We start from the raw sequence: 13,326 nt of genomic DNA, 5'->3' as shown, positions 1-13,326 counted from the left end.
ATTAATAAGAAAAATCCTTCAGAGGAAGAGGAACAAGAATAGATTTTGACTGACTATGTTATAATGGAATGGAATTATTTCAGTACTCAATGTGATAAGGAAATTGTTATGTCAGTATCACTACATACCCATTAGGGCAAACTTGATGGTACCAGATGGAATCTGTAATATGATCCTCTGCCACAGTAACTTTCAGGAGTAGAAAGACAGCGCTGCTACCTGAGCTAAACTAACAGCAGCTAATCAGACCTAGATTTTATACCATTATTTATTTTAGTAGTTGAATGTTGGTTACAGCACAAGTAAGCTGAATTATCAACTCTCATAGAAAGCATCATATTTGAACTGGAGCAGAGAAAAAACCATCCAGAGTTTGCATCCCGAGGCAGGGAAAGCAGTGTTATTACAGTTGTACTTGCAGTCTCCTTTCTCAGGAAGCTTGCTGCCATGCCAAATCTGCAGTTGGATTTGGGTAGCTGGCAGGGCCTTAAGACAACGTTTAGATTCCCTCTGGACGTTTTCTTGAAGTACAGCAATCTGTCTTCATAATCTTCATAGTCTTTGTGTGTTTGTCCTTTCAGTTCCGCCAGTTCAGGTTCTTTTTCCCTGCTTTTTAAGTCGAAGTCTTCTTTAGTTAGAACCTTCAGGCGTGGTGGTTTGCTCTGTATAGAAATGATGCTCTTTGGATTAGGGTGCCCCCAACACTGCCCTGCAGAACTCAGGCTCTTGGGACTTGAGAAAAGGCCCAAGCTCTCTGCTTTAGTGTCTTGAGTCCAGTCCTCCTGCCAGCAGCTTAGTTTCCATATAGATCCAATCAGTCACCTCTCCAGGCTGCAATGCAGCTGCAGATGGTTGCAATAGCACCTTTCCTATGGATTAGACAGGGTCATGATAATAACAGGAGAACGTGATCTGCCCAGAGATTTGGTGCAGTCAGTTCTCCTGAGGTTGGTATCTATGCCTTGGCCCACAGCAGAAGATGGCTTCTTGCCTGTCTAGCAGCTGTTTTCTCTTCTGAGTGCAATGGCTCCCTTGGGAGCAGGACTAACAGAGGAGGAACTGGACTACCTGCTTTGAGAAGCTCCACCTCCACTCTAAGCCTCCTTTTCAGTTTTGACACTCTCCTCTGCATCTGCCCCAATGGTCAGCAGCCTGAAGAGACCTTTCATAGCTCTGTGGAAGAGTTACACAGGAGTAAGACACACATGATAAAGCACCTCCTAACAAATGTATTAGTGGTTGTTTAGCATGAGCTCAGCCCATTATTTCAAGCCCAATGAATTATGTACCTTATCTTGCTGCACAGCAGGCAGGAAAAGAGGCCTTATGGCCTCCAAAGCAAGGTGAGCCAGGAATCCTTTCCTACAGTTTATTTGGCCACTCAGGTTTTTCTGCATGATGGGATGTTCTCCAGTACAGCAAAGGACTCTACACTGGATAACATTCATTGTATCATGACATTTGATTTCGGCTCCTTGTCTGTTGTCTGCTTTAATCTAAGGTCTTTAAATTTTCAGACCCACCCACCCATTCCTGGCATTTGCAAGGTTGTCTCTCAGTAGTAAAAGCACTTCCTTGTCTGGCTGTCAGTTTAGCATTCCTGAGTTTAGACCTGTTTTTCCTGCACTGGTCCAATCTATGCATATTTCCTCTGCATCTCCTTTCTTTTCTTTTCCTTCTATCCCTTCCTACCACACACACATTTTTCCTCTTGGGATGATCTGGTCTGTCACCGCCTTGTGTTTTGCCATTTATGTCTCCCTTCACCAGGTGGGGGATGTTTTCTAAACGGACCTTTTGCTTATCACACCACCCTCAAGTGAAAGCTGACATCTTTCATGGCAGTGAAAAAGTATGCCTTGTCTCAAATCTCAGTTTCAACCATGTCTTTCCATTCACTAGTATTCTTCCACAGCCTGTTTTCCACCCTTCCTCTGAAAACTTTATTTTACAAGCAGTAATTGCATTTCCTCACTAACAACTTGTGAACTTTGTGTGTCTGTGCCCATGCTTCCTACCACCTCAAAGTTAAATGAAGCAAACAAAAATTGCTCTTCATCAGCAGTGTTTAGCATGTGTCACCTCTTGACCCTCTGTGGTGAGCCAGATGCTGTGCAGGTCTCGCAGTCGCGCGCCTGCCAACTGGGTCAGTCTGTTGGCCTATCAGGGAGGAAGCGATCGGGTGGTGCAGCAAGCTGAAGCGTCTGTGCTTTGTTTTTCTTCTTCTTTTTTTTTTATTATTTTTTTCTTTACTTTGCTTTCCTAAGGTTGGATTTGTGAAAGGAAACCACCACTGAGTCCATGTCATAGGGGGAAGAGAGACATGCCGCCTTGGTTCAGCAAGAGTTTATGTGCTCTCAATCTTTCCTGAAGGTTCTATCTTGCAGACCCGGCTATTTCCTGTTTCCTTCTTGCTGGCCCTGATCTTCACAGAGATAGTGCCAAAGTCAGAAAGTACTGTCTTAGGGCCAGAGAAAAATTCCACTGACTAGTAAGCACTCAATTCCAGCTGCTGGCTGAACAGATCCTCCGCTCCTGCGGAGGTCCCAGGAATCTGTTACACTGTGTGTTATTTGTTAAGAGAGAAGATGAAATAAATCTTTAACTGGATTGAACAGCCAGTTTAGAGTATGAAATCACAAAAACAGTGTGAAAAATTCTGAGCAGCCCCATGGAATAGACTGCAAATGCCTCATATAGAGACTTGGTTGTTTTGGAGGGTTTTTTCCCCTCTGCTTTTTATCTGTTGGTATTGGTAGTTTTTTTTAAACCTTTGGTATGTCCACAGCTACATGAATGCAGTTCCAGGTCTGGAACAATTAAGTGTGAATGACTGTATGAAATAAATCTTTTTACACACCTGGTTAAATGGAAAGGGGCTCTTGTCTTCTCAGAAAGGAGATAATTTTTGATTGCTCTTAGGGTTTGGTTTCTCTTCTCCTTGAAAGTACCCATATAGCTTCTGTTGCCCCCAGTTAGACTGGAACCAGCAGCTTTCCTCTTTCAGTGCAGTACAGAAATGCCAAAGTTTTCTGTACTGTAAGTACCTTGCAATTTGGATTCATCAGAGAAGTCAGAGTGAGCTAAAGAGACTCAGTTCTCGACAGGAAGAAAACGTTGGTGGTTTCATGGAGATACAGAGAAATTAAGTGCTACAGCCAAGGTTACACAGGAAATCAACATACCCTACAGATCAGGAACGTGCATATCTAAACTGCACATCAGGAAGGCAAGAGGGAGCTGGACTGTGCTTTCAAAGAAATGAATGAACTTCAAGTATAAGAATATGACTTAGCAAAATTGGCTTTCAACTGGGAGCAGACCCTCTGTCGCCCCAAAGCTTTTTTGTGTGCACTCTCTCCCTACCTCCTTCTCTCCTGCAGTCCTACTTCATTCCATGCAGGTCCCTTTCTTTCCATGAGCCACAGGGTCACAAAAGGAGACTGGAAGGGTGTCCACCTGCAGTCCAATAAGGTGGCATATTTACCTCCAGTAAGTGGCCTTCCAGTGAGAATGGCAAACTTGCCTTTGTGCTGCAGATGCCACTTTGCCTCCACTGAGTCATAAGCATCCCACTAGCTACCTTGCACGACTTTGAGTGTGTCCTCTGATTTTACACCACCTTTGCAGAAACTCAATTCAAAGAGGCATGGATACTGTTCTGTTTAGGTTGCAAAGCTCTTCCTTCTTAGTCTGAATTGAGTAAGAGATCCCTTAGGGCTCCTCTCAGTGGACTGTCTCATCTGTGCAGGGTCTGGGATTCTTGGTGCTGTAGCCACTAAACATCAGAGGGTTTTTTGGAAAGCAAGAGAGAGAAAGAATGCATTTTTCTGTTTCAGACCAGAAAAAAAGGGTCAGAGATTCCCCAGGTAAGAACAGAATTACATTAAGTTTTGTTTGCTTGACATGAAATGAACCTAAGGTAGTTTTACAACAGTAATTCACCTTTTAGAGAACTGCTTTTGTAAAATGGAATAGCTTATATTTTTCTTCTTGTTAATGTCTTTAGGCAATTCCCATGGATGGGAGCCGATCTCATTGTTTTTCAGTGCCATGTGAATATTGGCTTTACGAGTAGTGACCTTGATAACACTGCCTGCAGTTGCTTTCTTAAATATGGTTTTTCTATCTTCAGGGAAGGGATAAGGGAAAGTAAACTATGCAGTGTTTTCAGATATTTTCTCATGAATGATATTTTCAAACTGTGATTTATCTGTAATGTGTGTAGCTTAGTCCTTGCAGTAAGCTAAGTATTTGGTATAGGGATCTAGAACAAAACAGCTTTTCTCTCTTGTACTTGTGTAGCTGAAGAAAACATTACAAAAAAGAAAATAGGTACGAATTTTGACTAGGTGGAGAAGTAACTGCGTAGATACATATTCTATAGCTGTGTGCTTTACCTCATCACTGCTGGTCATTCTGACTAAACATCTTCCAGGATCATGTCTGTTAGAGATGGATGGAAAGGCGTATTTTTGGGCTAGTTATGGACTGTATGAAATGGACTCTGATGAACACCTGCTCCCAAACACCACATTTCTTCCGTTGTGTGGCTTTAAGTGAAACCCAAACCCGTAGTTAGTGTTTCTTGAATTTAATTGGCCAAGTAGGCTTACAGTGCATACATTGAATACTGGCCATATGCCATAAAAACTATGCATACTTTGCAAAGAGAAATTAATATCAGAACTAACTGCCCGTAGACTTTTTTCCTCCCCTTAACCCATTACAAAGCTTGGGCAGACAGGGACTATGGTGCCAAGCAGATCAGTAGTGCAGAGAAAATTCCTGTGCTAGATTTATACATCAGTTTTGAATATGTGATGCCCAAAACATAGGTAAAGATACTCCTCACAAATACGTGTGAAGCCCTTGCTTCGTGAGATTTCTCTGAGAGCTGCAAATTATTCCCATCTCTAGTAATCAATTCAGAGCAATTGCTGCTGTCCAAAGCTCACTTAAATCAGCTGGAAAATCACTGTTAACTTTGAAACTCCACGGTGCTCTGGTTTTGATTGAGCTTCTACTTAAAGAAAGAGCAAGTAAGCGATATTATGGAAACAATCACAGACAGCTACAAGTCCACTTGTTACTGTATCTACCTTCATTATTCAATTTAAAACATTACATTGGCCAGCAGGTTAGCAAAATGATGGGTTGTTTTTGTTTGTTCATTTCTCAAAAATGTTGCAGACAATATTGGTTCTTTTCCCCTTCCAAATTAATGCACTAGCTTTCTGAGCTCAGCGACATCCTCAGAGCATTTGGCTCACAGCTTGAAGTGTGTCCTTTATTAAAGGGTGGATAGGTTATCAGTAGTGATAAGCTTAATATTTTTTGTGTGTTGAGACTCACAAAGGTTTCAAAGTATTCTTTAACTGTACAGATGGAATTTGTTCACCCACCACATTGTTACATCCTAGGAGATGGTATGACACAGCCTGTCGTGTCAGGCATCTCCTTTACAATAATAATCCAGGCTACTTTCAAACAAGCAGAGAAGGAAAGTCTATTCTACAAGGCAAATCTCCCCATACTAAGGGAGGGGAGATCCTCAAGGATGGTGGTCAAGCCTCTGACATCAAACACAGAGGGCCCTTCACTGCTGAGGGGATGGCAGTCTGTAGGCCAGCCTTTTGTCAACATTGGGTGCAAAGTCCTGTTTGAACTGGTGCTGGCTGAAAGAGTGTCAGACTACTCTTAAAACATGACCCCTTTTCCTGCCCCTGGACCAGACATAAATTTATCCTGGTCTGAGAGGATATAAATCATGCTTTGAGGGGCCAGGAAAAAGGAATGTGTTATTAAGAGGAATCTGTATTCCATGTTTGCATTTCATTAACACAAAGAGGCCCCAGTCAAGATCAGGATCTGTGGAGATGTGACACAATGTGTGGATGCAAGTGAGAAGCCGGAGGGAGCTTCAGTTTTGGAAGATGTCACAGGAGGGTTTTTCCTGGCCTGTTAGAGGAGAGCACCCCATACATGCAAGGCAACATGGAAGAAAGAGAAGGAAGGCAAAGTGGTGCACTCTCCCTTAGTGATCCTAAAAATACATCTACCTGAAAGATAATGGGAAATGCATAAAAATGAAATGTGTCAGGGACTGTATCATACTATAGTTCAAAATGCACGAGTGGTATTTGTTCATAGCTGATCTGCTAAAACCATGTTTTCTTCAGATTCAGTGTGTGCAGGAAATAGTAGAATGTCACACATTACTATTATAAGCATGCCCCTTGGGTGCCTTTATGTTAGAAAAGGCTTCAAATGTCAGACAACTTTTCTGTAGGTGTTTGCAGCTTTCTAGTCAGCTCCAGTGAAATCAGTCAATAGGTGATAGCATTGTTTCACCTCAGGATACAAACTTTCAGAAACAGAAATATTGGGATTTTTTAATCAGAGTAACAAAATTCCTAACTTCTGGAAATAAACAAATACCATGCAAGAATCTCCACCACTTTTCACAGTTTGAAGGTAGTCACTTCAGCTGGTTTTAGCCATTTAAAATGTATGGGCATATTGTCAAGAGTTTAAGCTTCACCTGCAGTGAAGCTTAAACAGTGTGGGCAGACAGTCATCACCAAAGGGGCTTATCCCTCTCCTTCGGGGGATAAGTTGAGTTGCTTTCTGTGAGATCACGAAAAGCATATCCTGGACAGAAATTTCATTGGCAAATCCTAAGGCTGTGATTACTTAGCCTTCCCTAGCAGCCTCCCTAAAGGTTGCTAAATAAACAATGTCCCTGCCTTCTTTAGGTATTCCCTAAATGCAGCAGGGAGTAGGCTATGAAACACTGTGGTCAGGATGATTCTTTCATTTAGTAGCACTTTAGGCACCTAATGGTGTTTAGCAGCATTAGCGGCCCAAGACCTCTCGCTCATCTCACGCAGATGAGCCCAGCTGCAGGAGATGCTAGGCTGCCCTCTGTGTCAAATATTCCTGTGGACACCAGTAGCAATTGTATACACATAGGAAGGAACAAAACCTGCAACCTCCCCATTCTCTTCCCCCTACAGGGTCAAACCAGGGTGGCCACAGCTCTTGTTTATGAGCAAGGAAAAAGACACTCAGCATTCAGCCATTCACTCTCTCCTCAGGGAGAATGAAGTGACTGGACTGAGATCTTGAATAAGCACAGGGCCTCAGGTTAAGCTTCACTGAAAAATACCTGCTTCAAGGCAATACCAGGACAAAATATCATCCAGGACCTTATTTTATTGGACACTATATCAGCAATCTGTAGTGACTATCACACCCCAAAATTACTTGGATGCACATAATGCAATAAAAGTTACTGCACATAAATTACACATTTTTAATGAAACACATATGAGTGTTGCAAAAAATTTAGGCCACTTGATGGACAGGGCTAGGAAAACCCTCACTTCCTTCCAGGCTGAGTGTGGGATTGTGTATCTCTGAGGTATGTATTTAAACTCCACTCGCTCTAGCAATCAACAAAATACAGGGTCAAGTGATTAGTGCTTGTGGTAGCAGCAGATAGAGAGCTCAAAGGACTTGCCAGATCCTCCCTAGCCTTACTTCTTCCCTCACATACAAGTATACTCACCAGTCAGAAAGAAAAACAGCCTCTGATCTGTGTTTTCATTCTTATCTTTTCCAGCCACTTCCACATCTACAACTGGGACAAGTCATCTCACAAAATGTGACATAAAGCAGAAAGCCTTCTGTGTAAATGGGGGAGAGTGTTACATGGTTAAAGACCTCCCAAACCCCCCAAGATACCTGTGCAGGTAAGAAATCCTATTTGCTTCTTTTGTTGGAGCCATCAGGTTTCACAAATGTTTTTTTCTTTAAAGGAACACCTGAAAAATGTCTTCTTCTGAACTTACATTTCTTCATTTTTTAACTATGTGGATGTGGAAAGAATGTCAATAATTACCTCTCTGTGTTCTGCAGAGGCATATGAAACACAGCAGAGGCTAACTGGGAAATACTTCTACATGATAGTGGCACAGGATCTTCTGTTGCTGTTTATATGGCACAAAGAAACACAACCTGAGCCTTATATTAGAAATAATGAAGCAGACATTGTAAATTAAATATTCTACATTTAGAAAAGAAAAAAAAAATAGCGTGTGGAAAACTGTATTGAATATTACACTTTGTATACAAGAAACTGTTATTTTAATTGTCTGATGTAGTAACTGAACAGTTTTTGGTGATACCAGATTCACAACTGTTGTTGTGTTTAATTGCATAAAAACCAGTGAATGTTATGGTCATGGTGGAGGTTACTATTTTGTGTGCCAATCGTGATTCATGAAGTCATATGAGTTTAGTTCAGAGGGGTGCTTGTGCACCTTTTTCAGGTCCTGATTTTGCTGTATTGGTCTGCTGCAGTAGTCCCTTGCATTGGGGAACATCCATGAAGAGCTGCAGCACTGGAATTTGCCTCCTGTCTGGGAGCATGTCATGTAGCTTTTACCCCTGAAGGTGAACTAGTCATAGGGACTTCTTCACACTAGCTTGAGAGGAAACTCAGCATTTAAACCTTGGGAAACATATTTGGTACCTAAGAGGGCCTTTTGTGAGGATATTACTGTTTTTCAGACAAAGAGGTTGGTGAAGATTGTCATCTGCTGTAACTACGTAGTTTTTCATTCTTGTAAGACTAAGAATTAAGCACTCATTGTAAAGATAACTTTGGTAGGTGAGTTGGGTGAAGGTCTGTGATGCTTTCATCAGGCCAGGAAGAAATTGGCTGTTTGTCTATGTTGGGTTTTTTTGTGTTTTTAGGTTTTGGGGTTTTTTAAAGGAAAACAGACATACAAAAGCCATCAAATCCCCACCAAACCTCACAATGTTCTGGTTTACCTGTAAGTTTTCCTTGTAAAAGATGCTACCTGCACATCATGGGCTTTGTTTTGCTTTGGATTTTCATGGATTGCTGTGCTGCTGAAAGCAATGAATGTTCCATTGAATTTTAGGATCATTTTTAGCTGAAGCAAATATGTAAAAGTTATATGTGCTGTGGTTGGATTCTTTTTTAAGATTTGTGTTAAATTTACATGGTTGTTGTAAGCCAGCATTCAAGATGAGCAGTTTACTACGACTCTCCAGAGCACGTACAAGCCTGTGTGTTTCAACTTCCTATCCAAACAATGTTCAGAAAACTGCAGTGAATGGCAGAGCTGAGCAAGCTGAGCATTGAGCGGACTTGCTAACCATTAATATTGTCTGGGTAGTTTCAGAAGTATCCCATCCTCACTGGTGAGGGGACTTCTTTATTTTAATTCAAATGTCTGTGTATGTTCTGTAATGATGTTATAGACTGGCTAGTTTTTTAATAAAATGTCTTGGAGACATTTGAATAAAGTGGGGACTGTTTTCCCCTATTGTATTCAAGAAATAACCTTTAATTCTGGGGCTGTATTTCAAGGAAAAGGCAATTCCCAGATTTGGCAGATGTGCCTCTGCCTGGGTGGTCTAAGACCTATTTGGAAAAAGCATCAGAGCTGTAAACTTAGACAGGGTGAATCTCCTTTACAATATGGCAGTAGAGAAGGATTCGTACCCTGAGAACAGTCAGAGCCACCACTATTCTGCAGGGCCATTTGCTATGCCCTCTAACACTTGCCAGAACAAAAATTTTATGTTGTGTAGTAAAACAATGCAATATAGCTACATAAGAATTAAAAGTGAGTACTGGAAAGTGGGTGTACTGGGAAACTGAAGGGAAAAAACACAGTTCTCTTCTTACTTCTTTAAACATGCCCACTTTTTATTCTAACATTCCAGTTATCTAAAATAGGTATCTAACTACTACACATTGTCTTCATTGTTCTAAGAAAACAAATCTACTCCCAGAACATGCTTGTGGAAACAGAATGCTTGAAATATGGTACTTGCTCTTCATATTTCTGCCTCAGTAGCAAGTTCACATTTTTCCATATGGTCCATCTGTTGAGAGCAAAAACAAAATTTCTAAAGCATGAGCCATATCATTCTAAATTGGTTTTATCCCTAACCAAAAAAACATGACTCAGATTCAAAACAACCATGGAATTTTCCAAGTAATCTCGGGTTTTGTAAGTCCCCTACCCTATTTAAAAAAAAAAAAAAAAAAAAAAAGCTAAATTTATCTTCAGTTAAAATCTGACTATATATTAAAAAAGAATATTTTATAAAATACATAGTGATGATCCAGGCAGGATCAGATCTTGCTCTTCTGGATACTGGTGTGAACTTCAAGAAAATTCCCTGCTTTCAAGTGGTAACCATGTGAAAAACCCAAGAAATGTGTGAAGACTTAGTAAAGCATTGTACAGCTACGTCTGTGGTAGCATGTATTTTCCCCACATGTATTTTAATTAAGGCCCAAGACTAAGTAAAAAAATCTCAAAATAGGGCAGATGAAATAGGAAGCTTTGACTACTTAAATAAACTAGTGTATAAAATTTTCAGAAGCTTCATAAGAACATGAGTCACTTTTTGAAAACATCATAGACTTTAGAAGCTTGGATGTTAATGGCTTCCTATGAGACTGAGATTGCTAAGTCATTTATGTTCAGTTGGAAAAGTGTCCCCAAGTTCACTGAAGAAAAATATTTCAATAAATTCAAAATTAGGACCAAAATTCCTAGCATTTCCTTCTCACTTGAAAAAAATCTGTGAATCGAAGATCTATTATACTTTTCAAGTGTTCTTTTGAAGTGTCATACCATGAAGGTCTTGATAGCCTGATTAATTGATTCCTGACTTGCAGACATCATCTTTTCTAATGGTTTTGTTATTACCGAAGAAATTAAATTTACAATGGAATTTTGTTCGATGAAAATAATGCTATTGTCTTAACAAAAGTGTGCTGCTGCTTTTCTTAACAGCAAAAGAGTGAATTCTGTTCTTTTTTATGATGTAGCCATTTTCTATATCTGTCTTCATGTAAAGGCCTTTGTAGAATAGAAATGGAGAGAAGTTTCTTCCAACCAGCAAGTTTGCAAGCAGAAGTTCCAGAAGTATTCATTCAAGAGAAAGGATAGAAATACTAGCTCTGACTTAGGCAATTAAATGGATTACTAAGTACTGTACCTCCCATGGGGAAAAAAAACCAAAAACATTCTCTCCCACCATGTGTTTGTTTGTAGGCAGTGAATGAAATGGAAATATGAGTTCCTGAACCATTCCTCTCCTGATGAGAAACAGTGTGATGATATGTGTTCAGTGTTCTGAGAAGTGTCTACTGAACACATGCAAATGCTGCCCTCTCCAACTACTGTGTGTAGAGGGAAGAAAGCAGTTATTCTACTATATGTGGTTCGGTATTTTGGTTTTACCCAGTTAATACAAGAAATAAATGATCCAAGTAGACTTTTATAAGGCAGAAAGGAAATTATAAGGATTGCACAGCGCAAAAGTATACATTTTGCTCCAAGCTTTTTGACCTCAACTTTTGCTACTATCCTAAAGGAAAATGGTACATGGATAACGATCTAGGAAAAGAAGTCACAAGAAATAATGTCCGAAAACTTTGATTAGGATAAGGTGTTTGGGAAAGGACATCATTGCAAGCAGATTGTAAAAGTACTGTATACAGGAAACAACCTTCCAAACTGTACTGGAAACAGTGCTGCAGTGCACATCTGAGCAATGAAGTGCCTTTAGCATTGACACATCATAAGTGGACAGGCTCATCTCAGCCTTCCTCTCAGCTGGCCCATCCTGGGCTCATTCTCAAGGGCAGGTGCTGCAATTGTCAACCATTTGCTGACAATGGTTTCAGAGCAAGAATAAACACACCTGAACTGTTTTCGGCACCATCTCAACAGGACTGACCCTGCTTGGTCTGGACATGATTTCAGCATTGTTTATACCAGTGCCCAAGTTGTTTTCATCACCTCCACAACTGCACCAATATCTGAAAACAAGTACAGACAAAGCAAGACAACAACCAGCAGCCAGTGGCAGGAAGAAAACATGAGGCTTTCAATCGTGTTCCTTGGGAATTTGTAGGGTTGAGCCTGGTGACAAAGATGTAAAGGTCCCTGTGAACTGAAAGCCAAGCATGCACAAATGCCAGCTTTACAGGGATAGCCATTTAACAAGATCACTAGTGCAAAACATTTTTATTCTTTATTCAGTAACATAGATCAAATTGCTTTCTATCAAAAGCATTTTGCCTTTTCTCAAAGGTGTAAAATGTCTTCTGTCATGCCCAGCAAAAGCATCTTCTAAAGACAGAGTTATCCTTGTTGCATTTTTCTCAGCTGAATATATCTATGGAGACTGGGATCTCTCCACACTGGGTACTTACCAAAAGAGGTGACTTTGTCTCTGGAGAACTCAAACTCTCTTCCTTAATAAACAAATACATCATTACAGCAAATCGGGTTCATCTGCAGATCCTCAAAATATACCTTTATTATACAAATATCATTCCAGCATGATTTGTTTAAACAAGATGCTAGTGTTTATCCCTGACACTGATCCTTTTGCCAGAGAGATTTTCTGAAAATCTCATTGTGCAAGTGCAGCATCCCTGTTTTTTAGGGCTAGAGGCAACTGTGGAAAAGCAGAATTTAAAATATTTGGACAGCTTTCAGCACACATGAAACTCAGATAGATAGAAGATATGGAGGATTATTCTGATCAACAGGTGTTTGCAAATAAGAAGGCTTTTTAGCACCTGACAAGTAAATCATGAAAAAAAAATTGAAAAAGAGGCTAGCACCATGTCATCAGCAGAAGAATGGGAGATCCTTGTCCCATGGCAAACTCATGGAGAGCATCACAAAGACGGGCAACATGACTGAAATGTGTTCACAGGAGTAGAGATGAGGTAATTTCAAGTTACATGCTGAGTAAGAACGGAGAGAAGAAGGAGAAAGAGCAAAGAAAATGAAATCTATAGATCCTTAGTGTGGTGGAGAGTCATTCACACTGAAGTCTGAAGCACAGGAAGCCTGCATTGCTATGGTGATATTTGGGAGCCCTGCCCCAGCATGAAGAATGAAGGTGAAGGAGGAACTGATAGGCATCAGCAGAAAGGACAGGCAAATCATAGAAGAGAAATTCCTTCTCTATGATCAAGGGGAAAGCTTCATGGAAGTTTTCTGCAGAAGAGCTTATGAACTGGAAGGACAACTCCATGGCTGCAAATCTTGAGAACATTTCTGCCCTCTCATTTTACTTATCCCCTGGACTGACTTTTTATCTTTTTGTGAGCCATGTTGAATATACTTCCCTTTGGATTTGACTTTGTCTTCTCACTTTTGGATTTTTGTGGATTTTCAGTGATCACTGTACTAACTATTCCTCCTCAAAGCAAATTACCAGAAGACACAACATGCCATCACAGAAATA

At 40.5% G+C, this 13,326-nt stretch overlaps 1 protein-coding gene across 10 annotated transcripts in view; it reads left to right on the top strand.

Annotated features, from left to right (window-relative positions):
* Positions 1 to 13,326, top strand: part of NRG1 (neuregulin 1) — a 448,500-nt gene that overhangs the window by 413,341 nt on the left and 21,833 nt on the right. For all 10 annotated transcript variants that reach the window (XM_086868220.1, XM_086868217.1, XM_086868216.1 and 7 more), the window contains one exon: positions 7,628 to 7,757. In XM_086868220.1, coding sequence (XP_086724346.1) covers positions 7,628 to 7,757 — 130 coding nt within the window. The remainder of the gene's footprint in view (positions 1 to 7,627; positions 7,758 to 13,326) is intronic.

This window comes from Cyanistes caeruleus, chromosome Z (genome assembly GCF_971803275.1).
Source record: "Cyanistes caeruleus chromosome Z, bCyaCae1.hap1.1, whole genome shotgun sequence".
Taxonomy (NCBI): domain Eukaryota; kingdom Metazoa; phylum Chordata; class Aves; order Passeriformes; family Paridae; genus Cyanistes; species Cyanistes caeruleus.
This window is presented reverse-complemented; position numbering and strand designations above follow the sequence as displayed.